Below are 16,087 nucleotides of genomic sequence, written 5' to 3'. Positions count from 1 at the left end.
TTTACTTTATGAGTGATACGTTTACATGCAAACTTTTTATATTTTCAAATTATTTTTGTATCAAATCAAGAGATAAAAAAATTGAAAAATGAATGCATTAAAATTAACTTAAAAACTCACACATTTGACCGCTTGACTTCATATCAAATAAATTCAAAAGGTTATAATTTTTACATGTAAATGCACAATTAATGAAGTAGATCAGTTTGAACGGTTTAGATTTATCATTTGAAGTCGATTTGATAGATTTTGAAGTTGGTGTTACATAAACTGAAATGACACTGATGTTATACTAGCCAAACTCATTAATATATATATATATAGAGCAGAATTTGTTGGAGCATGTTAATTGAAGTTAATTTTAACTTTTAGGTGACAGAGAGCTGATTCTGCAAAGTATCTGAGCTAATTAGATAGTGTGAACAGAGTTGAAGTAGTATGGAGCAGGAGTTCTCTATCGAAATTCCTGATATTGAGGCCAACGAGCTTTAGTTGCTGTGCCGATGTTGCACATTACATCCTTTCCCGATTTTTTTATTTATATCCAAAATAAAATATAAATTTAAAAATATAAATTTAAAAAACTAACCAACTAGCTAACGAAATTGCAAAACTATCCAAACCGGTTAACCATTAACCGGACTCAAATCAAATTTCCGGTTATTGGTTTCCCGGATCCATTGAAATAGTCCGGTTAACCATTAACCGGAAATTTGATTTGAGTCCGGTTAATGGTTAACCGGATTTGTGAATTTTCCTTTTTTTTTTTTGTATTAAAATATTAGAAATGTTGAATATATTTCTTTGAAAATAAATGGAATACAATATAATTTGATTTATTAGAAAGACTGCAACTAATAACCCGGATCAATATTTTTCAAGCCGGATTTTTCGCGGCTGTACGAAAAATTAATATATTTCTTTATATGCTATTGGAAAAAAATAAAAATGCTTAGATTCTGAGTTATTGATCCCGGTTCAAAAGTCACTTCTATGCAATCTAGAAAATATTGTGATCCTTCTAGGACATTTAATTTATAAAAAGTTGTATCTATTTTGAGAATTCTTTTTAAAAACAATTATTAAATAAATTAAAGTTTTTGTTTTTTTTCAAAAATAGAAACAACTTTTCATAAATTAAATGTCCTAGAAGGATCACAATATTTTCTAGATTGCATAGAAGTGACTTTTGAACCGGGATCAATAACTCATAATCTAAGCATTTTTATTTTTTTCCAATAGCACATAAAGAAATATATTAATTTTTCGTACAGCCGCGAAAAATCCGGCCTGAAAAATATTGATCCGGGTTATTAGTTGCAGTTTTTCTAATAAATCAAATTATATTGTATTCCATTTATTTTCAAAGAAATATATTCAACATTTCTAATATTTTAATACAAAAATAAAATAAAATAAAAAATTTCTGTTTTAAAAAAAAAAAAAAAAAAAAAAAAAAAAAGGAAAATTCACAAATCCGGTTAACCATTAACCGGACTCAAATCAAATTTCCGGTTAATGGTTAACCGGACTATTTTAATGGATCCGGGAAACCAATAACCGGAAATTTGATTTGAGTCCGGTTAATGGTTAACCGGTTTGGATAGTTTTGCAATTTCATTAGCTAGTTGGTTAGTTTTTTAAATTTATATTTTATTTTGGATATAAATAAAAAAATCGGCGTCAGTAATTTGGTCATTACTAGTGCGTGTATACCCCAATTTTTTTAAAATTTATGTATTTTTTTCTTCTAAAATTCATAATATCGTATTTATCCATCTAAAATTTTAAAAAATCACAAATATATCTTATTTGTTGACTTTTCTAATAATACTCATTTTAAATTTATATATTATCAATTTTATCTTTTTAATAAAAATTAAAAAAAATGCTCATGATGTTGAAAACAAGCACCTCCATCAAAATTAAAACGAATATTATATTACATACAAACAATTTTGAACGATTTTTTTATATATATCCAAAACTTCAATCAAATTACAAAAAATAACCGAAGCACCGTTGAAATTCGATTTTTACCCAATCCGGTTATCCAATAACCGGATTTTATAGAAATGTCCGGTTAACCACTCCCCGGACTCAAAATGCACAAATCCGGTTAATGGTTAACCGGATTTGTGCATTTTGCCTTCTTTTTTTTTTTTCTTTTTTTTGAAAACAGAAATTTTTTTTTTGTATTAAAATATTAGAAATATTGAATATATTTCTTTGAAAACAGATATAATACAATATAATTTGATTTATTAGAAAGACTGCAACAAATAACCCGGATCAATATTTTTCAGATCAGATTTTTCGCGGCTGTAAGAAAAATTAATATATTTCTTTATGTGTTATTGGAAAAAAATAAAAATAATTAGATTCTGAGTTATTGATCCCGGTTCAAAAGTCACTTCTAAGTAATTCAGAAAATATTGTGACCTTTCTAGTACATTTAATTAATAAAAAGTTGTATCTATTTTTGAAAAAAATCAAAAACTTTAATTTATTTAATTATTGTTTTTCAAAAAGAATTCTCAAATAGATACAACTTTTTATTAATTAAATGTACTAGAAAGGTCACAATATTTTCTGAATTACCTAGAAGTGACTTTTGAACCGGGATCAATAACTCAGAATCTAATTATTTTTATTTTTTTCCAATAACACATAAAGAAATATATTAATTTTTCTTACAGCCGCGAAAAATCTGATCTGAAAAATATTGATCTGGGTTATTTGTTGCAATCTTTCTAATAAATCAAATTATATTGTATTATATCTGTTTTCAAAGAAATATATTCAATATTTCTAATATTTTAATACAAAAAATAAAAAAAATTCTGTTTTAAAAAAAAAAAAAAAAAAGGCAAAATGCACAAATCCGGTTAACCATTAACCGGATTTGTGCATTTTGAGTCCGGGGAGTGGTTAACCGGACATTTCTATAAAATCCGGTTATTGGATAACCGGATTGGGTAAAAATCGAATTTCAACGGTGCTTCGGTTATTTTTTGTAATTTGATTGAAGTTTTGGATATATATAAAAAAATCGGCATCCTTTCTCTATCTCAATTCAATACATTAAAAACTTTTGCATTTTTTTATTACAGTGAATACTGAATACCCACTGCCCGGCCAATAAAAAAAAATCCATATTTCTTTTATAAGCGATTAATATTTCCTTGTGTATTGATCTTTTGTTTATCTTTTATTTAAAAATTAATAAAATAAAAATCCATGTCTCATTTATACGACAATATTTGGAAGATGTTTGTTGATTTTGGTAACTATATGGCTTGATATGTAAGTCTTGTTGTTAAAAACATAAATAGACACACAAGATGTTGTATATAAATCCACACAGTTCTATGTGCATAATTTATTAATTTTAGATATATCTTTTTTAGCTAGCCGAATAAATTCACTAACAACTATATTAGAGCATATCAATAGATTTGGATGATTATATAACTTGAATAGTGACCCCCAGTTTATTAAAAAGCAAGCATAATATTTGATGTAACAATTTACTTCATAATTAATAAATTATGCACTTGTACATGATACAACTTAGTCATTATCTGTCAGTTTTGGCGATTTTTCTATTACAAATATGGTCTAAATTAAATAATTAATTGAAAACATAAAGATGCACACACAACGGTCACTTAATTTGAATGCACTCATAACTGAATTTTATGCACACATTGGCAAGCAATGCCAGCAGCGCCTCCTCTTCTGTTTCCCTATTTGTCAAATTCAAAAATTAGATAAGGAAAGAAAGAGAGTTAAAGAAATGAGTTTCAGACAAGACCGAAATTTTTATTAATATTCAAATTTTATATCAAATTTTCTTAGAATACACACATTTTCAATAAAATTCTGAAAATAATAAATTCGTCAAATAATTTGACGAAAATTCACTGAATTTCCATCAAATTATTTGATGAATTTGGATTGCCGAAATTTCAATGGAAAACAACTTTCCATCAAAATAGTTTGATATCTCATATTACGTCCCGAAATTTTTATTAATATCCAAAAAAAAAATTATGAATTCTACATTTTGTTTGAAAAGATTTCGAAAAATGTTCAAACTGCAGTTTTAGTTCACGGTTTTAGACTCCAAGACTGCAAATTTAATTCACAATTTTAGCTTTCTCAAGACCACAAAACAAATTAACAAATCGAAAATTAAATCTGCGGTTTTGAAATCAACAGCAGACTTCAAACTGTGATTGATTATTTGGAATTGTGAGACGCGTGAGTATTAACAAACCACCTAATATTTGGAATAAATCATGTTTACCTTCGATTCAAGAAAAATTATCCCAATACGCACCCAGTCAGCTATCTTAGGAAACAAGGCTCCTGTATTCGTTAAAGACCGGGTTTATTTATGAAGTTTCCAAACAATGTCACGCACATGCGGGCGTGGAGGAGATTGGCAGATTCTTCAGATCTTATGTGGCTATATTTTTGTCGTTTGTTTAGAATGCTCTAGAAATAATGAAATATGTCGTGAATTGGGAAGTATTTTTATTATTTCATTACGAGATGCAATAGAAAATCCTGAGTAAGACGGTAATTTTTCTGAATTCGCATCCTCTGAGATATCTCATATTTTGCGTGACTTTTTGGAAAATCTGAACTGTTCAAATACGTTCTGCACGAATCTCGAAGCTCAAATAATCTTGGCTCCGTGCGCTCCCTCCGAATAGGCACCGGACACATCGGTCATGCAAAAGTTGAGATATCTCAGAGCAATGTTATCAGAATCGGACCGAACATCAACTCGGTAAAACTTTAGGTAAACGGTTTACTGGTCGAACTGATGATTCAATCGGTTCAATTACTGATTTATTTATATATCTACGTATATGAGATATGAAAAATATTATAAAATAATCATATATTTTATATAATATTTGTTTCATACATACATATTAAATAATATAAAAAAGTATTTATAAATATATTTCAAATTTTAACATTCAAATAAAGTAATAATAGTGATTTTATTAAAAAAGATTGAACGTTTTTAAGGTGGATAAAGCTTTTATTTTGTTTGATAATTTGTAAAAATAATAAATTATATCTTAATAAAAATATAAAACTTTAACAAAAATAATGAAAATTAGAATAAATTAAATAGTGATCATTATTACTTTGAAGAGAATTAAACACAAAATATATATAGTTTAATTTAAGCACAGCTTGCCTCCTTGAGACGTTATAATCATGTATACATAATTTGTTCTCTTAGAATATCTAATATTTTGAATAAAATACATTCTAACATAGCCTCTACTTTATTGACTTTACATGTGATGGCGTATGGATGTGACAAGCTAGCCAGTACAATTTCTTCTCTTTCATATTTAATGCAAGAAAAAAGTTGTACAAAGTAAACCAGCATAAAAACTGAGTTTTTAAAACCGAGCTACTCGCTTTTTTTATATCAAAACCCGGCCCATTAAACCGGTTTTTAACAGTTCAATGACAGAAGTGGTCTCCTAATCGAACCAAACCGGAAAGGGCTTCGGTTCCGATTTAATCCGGTTCAACCGATCAGTCCGGTCCAGTTCTAATAACACTGTCTCAGAGAATATGCACTCAATTTTTATCTGTTTTATCGTTTCTAATGTCTTTCGTTGTTTTTCACTTAAAAATAGTTGGGAGGAAATCTGAAGATCGGTGTTGTTGATCTCAAAACTGCAGATTTAATTTTTGGTTCTACAAAATTGTGAATTTGTTCTGCGGTTTTGAGAGAGTTAAAACTGTGGATTAAATTTGCAGTTTTGGGATTTAAAATCGTAAATTAAAACTACGGTTTGGATTTTTTTTTTTGAAATCTTAATAAACAGAATGTAAAATTCAAAAAAAAAAATTAATATTAATAAAAATTTCGGTATTACCTACTTGAAAGAGAGCGTATCCTCTGCGGAGCCAATCCCTGCAGAGCTTTTAACCTGGTCTGTTCGTTTCGGATCGAACGGATCAGATCAGATCTTGCCTAAATTGAAAAAAAATATATATATTCTCAAAATTTGCAAGATCGATCTGGTCTGTCCGATCCGAAACGAACGGATCAGATTAAAAGCTCCGCACAGCTTCGCAACGATTGGCCCCGCAGAGGATACGCTTCCTACTTGAAATAGGTTATTTACATGGAATGATAATTTGCTCATTTATTGGTAGTCCAGACTTAGTGCATAGTCTCATTTAGAAAATTTATTAATGAAGGATCGAGATTCTTATTTGCAAAGCCTATGATTTATAGAAGAATAAGAAAAGAGATAAAGATATTATTTTTATTTTTTATGTTCATGCTTGACAGAGAAATAAAAGTTATCACCTTCAACTTTGTTTGGGAGCAGAATGACTAAAATATTAAAGTTACCACCGTCTCTTGCAGAAAAAAAAAATATATATAATTATACCAATTTGGAACTGGGAGGGTTTCGAAATTATAGATTTATGCCTCACCAAATTTTTTGCCCCCGCTAATCTATTTACAAGGGTGGAGTTACACTCAGAAAGGAGTAAGCAGTTGCCCGTAAATTTTGAAAAATAATTACTAGATCCGTATATAATAAGGTTGGATATGAGTTGTCTCTACTTTTGAATTTGAATTTTGTCTACTCTATAAGGAGTCTCAGTTCTCGGTGAAACCGGTCAAATCACTGTAAATTTGACTGAGTTTTTCATTTTCAAAAATAGAACGAAGGGAGGGACAGGAAGAAGAGTCTTATAGTAAAACTACACATAACCTTTTTCTTTTCTTTTTTCAAAGGAATGAGACAAAACTTTAATATAAAATATAAAATTATTTTTAAGAGGTTCAATTGTTCAAAAATGGTCCGAATTTTAAGAGAAGGATAACTAAGTTATGGTTTAGAGTAAAATTTAATACTTAATGCTTGAAATGGGGACAGTAACACACTTGGCTAGGAATTTTTTTTATAACTGTGGTTACTTAAAAATCGAGAGTTCGAGCATCTCTTACGATGTCACAGCTTCTGTAAAGCTTTTTAAAGAAATGCCTTAATTCTTCACATTAATTTTTTTATCTTAATTTAATTTTGCTAAAAAAATCGAATCTTCAATCTGATTCGTCCGATTCTTACAGATTCTCTCAATTTTGCTTCCAATGAAAATTAATAATAATTTAATGATAAAAATTAAATGAAAATATTAATAATAATTTAATATTTTTATTTGTCTACCTCTAATGAAACTTTTGACTACAGCTCTGCCATCTAATTATCTTTATCTTTGTCCTACTCTACTCCTGTACCAGTTATTATTCTTTCAAACAAAGTATTATCTCATTCTTAAATTGAGTAGCACTTATTCTTTTATATTTCCATCTTTTAAACAAAGGACCTTGTTTGACAGTAAGATTTAATTTTTTTTTTTCTAAGTAAATATTGAAAGTCAAACTATCTAACAATTTAGTATTCACAAAAAAAAAAATTGAATTTTAAATATGCAAACTCTCACGCATAACGTATTGCTTTTGTCACTATACCAGAAACTAATACTCAAGTCTTAAGTTACAAAACTAGCTTTGTTTTAAAACATCTTTTAATATAGCAATATTCTTTGTTTTCATATATAATTTCTACTACTTTCAAGTCTTTCATTCTACTCTTTACTTAAAAGATCGTGTTTATCTATCTACGGATACTCCTCTATTAACATAAAGTTATAAAATAATTCCGCGATGTATAAAAAAATAATAGTACAAGATGAGAAAATAAAATGAGGCAAATTAATGCGAAACTTTGACAGTTTGATCCTAATTAAACTGTCACTGAATCAGAGACTAATACTCAAGCCTCAGGTTATAAAACTAGTTTCGTTTTAAAACATCTTTTCATATATAATTTCTACTACTTTTAAGCCTGTCATTCTACCTTTTACTTAAAAGGTCGTGTTTATCGATCTACTAATACTACTCTATTAACATAAAGTTATAAAATAATTCCGTGAGGTATAAAAGATAATGGTACAAAATGAGAAAATAAAATGAGGCAAATCAATGTGAGACTTTGATGGTTTGATCCTAATTACATTGTAAAATGGAAGTTGGTTTAGTTAGATCTCTATTTTTTTATATCAAATTTTATATTAAATTTTGAGAATCAGCTTTTTGTCTCATAGCAAAAGTAATACCTTCTGCATGGAATGTTACATATCCAAAATATAAATAAAAGAATATTTTGTGAATAGCAAATAGTTGAGTGATTTGACTTCCAAACTTTATAAAAATGAACAACATTCGATTATCAAATTATTTAATAATGTAAAAGTAAACTGAAGTATAAGTATTATATTTCAATCATTTGGCAAATCATAAATGACTAATCAAATTAAAAAAAAAAAAATTTGATACCTAGATTATAAAATAATATATAATTACTAAATCATGTCACAGCAATTCTTCATTCTCTTCCATATCATGTTAACATAAATTTTTATTCAGTTATTTTAACAGTTAATGCTTGTATCAAACAAGTTTAGATGCATAAATAAGTGGTTTTACTGTATAATTTCTCTCATTCTTACGGCTCTCTCGAGAGCGAAAGTTACAAGCAGTTTAACATGCAACGGGAAATTCCATTCCAATTTTTTTGAAATCGAATAGTTTTAAATTTGGAAAATAAATTTAAACAGTGAAAACTTAAAAATGATCTCTCGCGCATAAGCCGGGTTGTCGGTACCCGGATCAAGAATTCCAGACCCACTTGCAGAGTAAGTAGACTGACACGTAGGACATAACGTGGCGAAATGCTCGAAAAACGGCTGGATGAAACAGCGGACCCAGGTAGGATGGGGGACCCATTAAGTTACAATGTGGTCCCAAACCGAAATAAAACTGGATTGGAATTAAATTTCGGATCCGTCGTATAAATAACTGTGTGTGAAAAGGAAATAAAATCCCTTTGGGGTGTCTGAGGCGAGAAAATATCCTCTTTTTTATTTTTTAAACCTTTTTATTGGACTCCCCCCTCTCTTCAAGCTCGCTCAAAGGGAAAAGAGGGGTTATTTAGCAGAAATTTCACCGATTCTTAACTCCCCACTGCTAGATTGTTCCGGGTAAGATTCAATTGTAGTCGGTAAATAGTTTGTTTTCGAATTTTTTTTGCTGGTAATTAGTTGTTTCCAAACTGATTTTTTTTTTTTTTTTTTAAATGAGTGAGCTCAAGCTGGCTAGGGTTTCCTAAATCCTGTAACCTTTTAAGAGAACCCTGCTTGCTTTAGTTTCTCTGTGTGGTTTTTGAGCAGAATACAGCCAATTTTTCCTGCCTTTTGTATATTTTACCTCTAGGCTTTAGAAATTATGATGTTTCTGACGAATTCGTGATAATTCCCTTCAACCTCAATAAATTTTGTAACTGTAAATTTTTAAGCTTATTCCCCAAAATCTGTTGATTTAGGAGTTGCCTTATTATTTGCACTCGTTAGAAAGCTGCCCAGAACAAAATTAGGGTTTTATATCTACTTTTTTTGCTTGAAGGTATAATTTAATATAGGCTGGTATGACTGAACCAGAACCAATCCCTGCAATAGAAGAAAGCCCAATGGCAAACGGGTCGGCACAACCGGCCCCTCCTCCAGATCCCAACCCCATCCAAGGAAAGGAGTCTGAAGAAAATGAGGAGAAAAGGGATGATAAAGAGGCAAAGGGTGCTGGAGAAGAGAAGCCCCAAGAAGGAGAAAATGGTGCAGAGGCCACTGAAAAATCAGAAGAGAAAGAGAAGCGAGAAGCTGAAGACGATAGTAAGGTAGAAAAGGAGGATTCTGACAAAATTGGAACTGGCCTTGGTGAAAAGAAAGAGGCTGAAGAAACTGGAAAAATAGAAACTCAGAATGGAGAGGATGAAAGCAAGGTAGAAAAGGAGGTCGAAGAAAAGAAAGCTGGAGGAACGGCTGACATGGAAGTTGATGATAACAAGGAAAACAAGGTTGAAGAAATGAAAGGTGGAGAAGATGCTGCTGACATGGAAGTTGACGGTAAGGAAAATACCGAGGATGCTAAAACGGTGGATACAAAAGATACTGAAGAAGCAGAGACATCAAAGGAAAAGGGCGAGGATGCAAGTGGTGAAGTGACAGAACCAAAGGACAAAGAAAAAAAGAAAGAAGTACCAGTCACTGAGAACGAGAAGGAAGAAGAGAAAGAGACTGATGCTACAACTAAGAAAACAAAGGAAGCAGAAGCAGAAGGAATAGATCAAGAGAAGGAAACAGAAGCAGAAGCAGAAGAGGAAGAGAAAGTGAAGGATGTAAAATCTGGGAAAACTGTGAAAGAGAAAGGAGTTAAAGAAGAGAAGCAGGAGGTGGAGACACAGACCCCGGCAACTAAAGGGAAGAGGGGGCCGAGGGGAGGCAGTGCAAGTAGTGAGAGAGGGAAAGGTAAGGAGAAGAAAGAGGAGGCAAAGGAGTTGTCAAGCCCCCCTCTAAGCTCGTATGTATTTGATCGGCCTGTGCGTGAGAGAAAAACGGTTGAGAGGCTTGTGGAGGTTATTGAAAAGGAGCCCAACCGAGATTTTCAGATTGAGAAGGTTTTTTTCGCTATATTATCGTTGATATCATTTTTCTATATTGTTTTTTTTGTTGTGATCTGGAGTTGGTTTTTAATTATTATTATTATTTTTTTACTTTTGTTGCAGGGCCGTGGAACTCCATTGAAAGATATTTCACAAGGTATGCTTCCTTCTAAGGTTTACTGAATTGGTTAGCTCTTGGAAGCAATATAACAGTCAGTAATTGCATCTTCCAGTATAAGTTTGTTAACCAATATTCTAGAACTGAAAAAGAGTGCTTCTCAAAATGTAAATTAGATGGCCTTATTAAGTACTTAAAGCACTTACCAGTTGAGGCATTTCAGGTGGAACATACGTTTACTTTTTCAGGTGCCAATAACTATTGAGTTCTTGTTGTATGTAATAACTAGCTTTCGAAGCTTTCTATCAAATATTGTTTTCTTGCCTCCATATGTATTGCACTATGGTCATGAATGCTGTTTGGACCAACATTTTGTTTTCATGCTCTGTCACAAGTTTATGACATTGTTGTTATTTCGGAAAGAATCTATTTGTTTATCTATACCTGTAATTATTTTTTTTATATTGGTTTTGATTGCTCATTGCAATCTGAAGTGAATATTTTTGTTTCCAAATTTGTTTCTAGTGGCACGTAAATTAGCAAGGAAGAAGCCTGAAGATATAAAAACGATTCACTTCACTCTTTTTGGAAGGAGAGGGAAGGTGATTTCAGAATTCTTGCGAGTTATCTTTGTACTTTTTTCTTTTCAAAATTAGTTACTGTTGGTGCATCTGAACTTAAAGTGTATAATTTGCATACACTTTATGCTAGTATATTCATTATTCCCACACATGAATTACGTCGTTTACTCATCATCTCTTATTTGTATATTCTTTCAAGCTTTATCAAATAGTTGGCGGTCCTCTTTGGGAAGTACCCTTTTCTGGTGGGAGAATGGCCATAAATTACCATGGCACTTGGGTGATTTGACCCCTGTTATAGATTTTAAGGAATTTTTTATTAATTCCTTCTTTATCTTGTTGAGTTATCAATAATATGAATGTTTCTTATTTTCCTTGGTCAAAGTCTTCATCATTTACTTCTTAACTTTTTTTCCCAATTAATGAAACCTTGATCTTCCTTTCCATAATTCTACCTCCATATTAAAGCCCTGTTTTAATTTGTGTTAATATTTCCGATTTTAAAGTCCAAACAGTTGATCCGAACCATTCAACATGATCTCCATTTTAAAATGTGCTTGGAGACCAAATTTTAATTTTTCTGGAAATTTTTTTAGATAGGGTACAAAATTGTTTTTGTTCAGAAAATTCTGGACTATAAAAACAGCGATTCTGTACCTATCTGAAAAAATAGTAAACAAGTTCCAAAAATTGTAAATTTGGTCTCATGCACATTTAATATAGAGATCATGTTGAGCAGTTTGGATCAGCTGCTTGGACCTTGAAAACGCAAAATATGGGTGCGAATTAAAACAGGAGCTTCAATTCGCGATTCCCATCTCATAATTTACTTGTCAAATTACTACTATTTTGTATGGTAAAGTACAAGGGCTTGTCTAACTTAAGTGAATACTTGGGAGAATGCAGAACTATAGAATGGTTTTACCTGAGATGCTTTGACTTGCTCTAAAACAAAAATAAACAGAACTTGTTATGGAATTTTTTTTTTACAATCCCTATAATTGCTCTAGAAGAAGACTGTTAGAACGTAGCAACAACAATATACAGAAATAGCTGATGCACAATTGAAGGTTATATACAGAAATATTTGATCTACAATTCTACAATAGAAAGTTATTATTGTGGTCAATGTCTTACAACTCAACAAACTAGGGTTGCTCTATGTCATATTAGGAGAAATAAAATTTTTGTCCATGTTTAATCTCTTTACTGCAGGTGATAAAACCTTTTTGCAAATACTATAGGATTTGTTTTTAAAAAAAGTGGTTTATTTTGAATATGTTTGGTGTAAGGTGACAGAACTGTACCTGGACCATATAGGAACTGATCAGTACTGCTGTGCACCTCATTGCTATGGTGCAACTGAGTTATGTGATAATATTGAGGAAATCATTGCTAAAAATGTGCTTTTAACTGTTTCTGTCTTTTTCAGGCGCTAGAGTTCAAAAACCACATACTCCAATACTCTGGATTTGTTTGGCATGAAAGTGATGTATGTATTTTTCCTCATCATAATAAAACGTCTATATTTTCCATGTGAATTGGCGACCAATATATGTGACCGGTTTCCTTTTTATGCAGGAAAAACAGAGAGCAAAGGCAAAGGAGAGACTGGACAAATATACCAAAGACACACTTCTAGAACTGTGTGATCTATTTAATGTTTCTACTTCCAAAATCACGAACAAGAAGGTGTCAAAATCTTGGCATTACCCTTCTTCATAAATTACCTTGTTAGGATGACCATATCGATTTTTCATACTACACTTCCCTGGTCTTACCTTAGTGATGAATTGATTTAAAAACTTGTTTTCTGCGTTCTATTATGTGCTTTGCTCAGTTTTCCTTGGCGGGCTGTTAATTTTCTTTTTATGTGATCAACTATCTTACAGAGGTTAAAATATTCATTTCTTGCCAAAATGAAAGGACTTGTAATCCATCTCAAAATCTGTTGGCACATGCTGTATTCATTGAGCATTACAGTGATCCTATCCTGTTCATTTTGATAATATTTTAATATTTGCAAATCAAACTTTGTAACCAACAGGAAGATCTAATAGAGAGGCTCCTGGATTTCATTGCTGAACCGCATGCATCAACAGGTGGCTCGCTTTCAGACAAGGAAACGGTGTGTTCTCAAATTTACCTTTTGTCATTTTGTTTGCATTATTATCTGAGGAATCTGCTTCAATTTTGTATGCATTCTTGTCTGGGACTAAGGGCTTTGTTGTTGTTGTTGTTGTATTTACTGGGTATTCTTGGAAATGTTGTATTGCAGCCAACAAAATCCAACAAGAGGAAGAGAACTTCAAGAGGAGGAAGTGCATCAAAGGAGGACCTAGACTTTACTCCCTCAAAGAAGTCTCGCAAGGTATATTTGCGATTAAGAACTTTCACCATAAATTCCCCTTGGTCTATTGATTGATATAAAAGAGGAACTATGTCTGCTGGTTGTATCTCTCTAGGCCTGATTTGGATCTTTACCTAGTTAACCCATGCCTTTTTTGGCCTTCTCTGTCAATTACCCAATTCAACTATATACTGCCGTTCTATACTTCACTTGCTGAATGTTTTTTAGTTATTTATAAATAAATAAACTATTATCTCATCATTGTTTTTGTATTGGTTATTACAGAAGCAAGAATCTAGCTCAAAAAGAAGAGGGGACACAGAGAGTGAGGAAGAAGAGGAACAGGGACATGAGGAGGAAGAGGAGGAAGATGCGCCCATAGTAGATAAGAAGCAATACAAAGAGGTTGAAGAAGAAGAAATCGAGGAAGAGGAAGAATATGATGAAGAAGATGACGATGATGAGTATGGGTCGGGAAGGAAGAGATCATCTGGAGGAGGCGGGAAGAAAAAGGAGTCTGTTGCTAAGAAGGTGAAGGCAGTAGTTCCTTCAAAAGCAAAGGCAAAGGCCCAATCTTCTTCCTCAAAGAACTTGGCCTCATGTGCTGTAAAGGATAAGGATGAGGAGAGGGGAGAGGCCAGAGGCACTGCTAAGGTCTTCTCGCGTAAGAGAAAAAGTCTTGATACCACTGCTCCCAAGGACAAAAAACCTTCTGGTATAGTCTTTATTTATATGTCTTCCCTTCTTTTACCTTTTTAACCAAGCTATTTATGCTTTATTACTCTGAGGTTAGCAAGTTGGAAAAAGGGCTAAAGAAGTTAATTGTAGTGTAATTTGATTTTATAAGGGGGTGCTAAAAGATATGAATACTTGTATAAAAATTATATAATATAAAGTATGGAAGTGCTCATTTTTAATTTATAGGGGTGGCTAAGCCCACCCCTAATCAACACAGCTCCACCCATGAGTTGGAAATTGTTCTTTTGTTTTTATGGTTTTACTTCAAAGAGCATGGATTTTTACCATTTGTTTGCAATTTGCAAGAATTATTTTAAATTTTTTGTTGATTTGTTCTCCAGGCAAAAAGGCTGCTCCAACTGGAAAAGGCAAGGGTAAAGCATCTGCTGAAGCAGCAGAGGCTGAACAATTGTCGGGTCCCAGCAAGGAAGAGCTACGTGCCACCATCATTGATATACTCAAGAAAGTTGATTTTAATGTGGTATGTTCTTTCCCCCCTTTTTTGCTTTTTTCTCAAGTTAGTGTCTAAATATCATAGAGTGAAATGGGTACGAGGAATTATTACCAATTGCTTTGTCATTTTTCAGGCTACCTTCACCGACATCCTCAAGAAGCTAGGTAATATGCAATAGTCTCTTTGTCAATTCCCAGTTAGTCATTGTATGTCTATCTATTTCTAACTAGGAGGACAAATGAATGTCACGAGCAGGTGCACATTACAAGATGGACATGACAGGGAAGAAAGTGACTGTGAAGATGCTGATCCAAGAAGAGCTGACAAAGCTGGCAGATGAGGCCGAAGAAAATGAGGATGAAGAAGAGGATGAAGCGCCTGTCAAGAAGGCACCCGCTCCAAAAGGCAAAGGCTCATCTACAAAGGGTGTGAAGGCTTGATTACCATTGTTGGGGTTCTCTCTGCTGGGGTGCGACTCATCTTTGGGCATTTCTGTCCATATTGTGTAATGTGTTAATTACCATTGTTGTAGTATTTAAAAGTTTTATAGCAAGGAGTTGTTGTCATCTCTAGCTTTTTCACTTTTGTATTATGTTGCTTTAACTGGAGGGATGAGTTAGGTTTTAAAATTCAGAGTCGGCTGACAACAGATCTAAGTAGACTGAATTAGACCTTTGTGCATGTTGATGGTTAGTCTGTTAGAGTTCGAATAACATAGTGTATTTTGGGGTTTTGTATTATCCGTGTTGCATGTTTGATTGTCTGCGAGTCAAGCTCGGTATTGCGTGTTACTACTTTCTGGATTTAGTGCAAACAGGAATATGACACAGTATGGATCCATGGATATATCCAACTATTTGGAACGGCAACTTGATTCTACAACAAAAATGATCAGATACGAATAAAAGGTCGTCAACTTCAAGGATTAGTTAGGGAAGCAATGCTTTCAACTTTGGGCAAATAGTTTAGACAACTAGCCCAGCCCAGAGCCCACTTGGCCCATCCAACTATTTCCTTTTTGTAAACCGACCAGTGACCACCTCCAGGTTAGGTCCCACAGTCTCTATCCACGGTCTAGATCAGCATATGGAAAGCTTATCCACGGCATGTAGTATTTCCACGTTGCCTATTCTTATCAATTAATAACGGCTGTGCCGCCTCCACGTGACACCCTCCATCCGATAATTATTACACCAGATCCGACGGGCCCCAACCTCCCTCTCCCATTTCCTCTTCTCTCCCCTTTTTTTCTCCTTCCCTTCCCCACTCAGTATCCAGCATTCC

General features: G+C 32.6%; 1 protein-coding gene and 1 long non-coding RNA gene across 2 annotated transcripts in view; one reads left to right on the top strand and one right to left on the bottom strand.

The window, feature by feature from the left end:
• LOC144572152 (DEK domain-containing chromatin-associated protein 2-like) overlaps nucleotides 1-15,540 on the top strand; it is a 67,965-nt gene extending 52,425 nt beyond the window's left edge. Inside the window, exons 2-12 of the mRNA XM_078321586.1 lie at nucleotides 9,530-10,577; nucleotides 10,686-10,719; nucleotides 11,206-11,282; nucleotides 12,694-12,753; nucleotides 12,843-12,953; nucleotides 13,309-13,389; nucleotides 13,540-13,632; nucleotides 13,897-14,326; nucleotides 14,691-14,830; nucleotides 14,937-14,967; nucleotides 15,059-15,540. Of these exons, the coding sequence (XP_078177712.1) occupies nucleotides 9,552-10,577; nucleotides 10,686-10,719; nucleotides 11,206-11,282; nucleotides 12,694-12,753; nucleotides 12,843-12,953; nucleotides 13,309-13,389; nucleotides 13,540-13,632; nucleotides 13,897-14,326; nucleotides 14,691-14,830; nucleotides 14,937-14,967; nucleotides 15,059-15,243 (2,268 nt within the window). The 5' untranslated portion in view covers nucleotides 9,530-9,551 and the 3' untranslated portion in view covers nucleotides 15,244-15,540. The remainder of the gene's footprint in view (nucleotides 1-9,529; nucleotides 10,578-10,685; nucleotides 10,720-11,205; nucleotides 11,283-12,693; nucleotides 12,754-12,842; nucleotides 12,954-13,308; nucleotides 13,390-13,539; nucleotides 13,633-13,896; nucleotides 14,327-14,690; nucleotides 14,831-14,936; nucleotides 14,968-15,058) is intronic.
• On the bottom strand, nucleotides 8,985-9,656 carry LOC144572156 (uncharacterized). The gene is made up of 2 exons (XR_013517693.1): nucleotides 9,515-9,656; nucleotides 8,985-9,094 (listed from the first exon to the last, which is right to left on the bottom strand). It is a non-coding gene; the product is annotated as an uncharacterized LOC144572156 (long non-coding RNA).
• Nucleotides 15,541-16,087: the final 547 nt, after the last annotated feature.

This window comes from Carex rostrata, chromosome 20, assembly GCF_964058835.1.
Source record: "Carex rostrata chromosome 20, lpCarRost1.2, whole genome shotgun sequence".
Classification (NCBI taxonomy): domain Eukaryota; kingdom Viridiplantae; phylum Streptophyta; class Magnoliopsida; order Poales; family Cyperaceae; genus Carex; species Carex rostrata.
The sequence above is the reverse complement of the archived record's forward strand: the minus strand, read 5'-3'. Positions and strand labels throughout refer to the sequence as shown.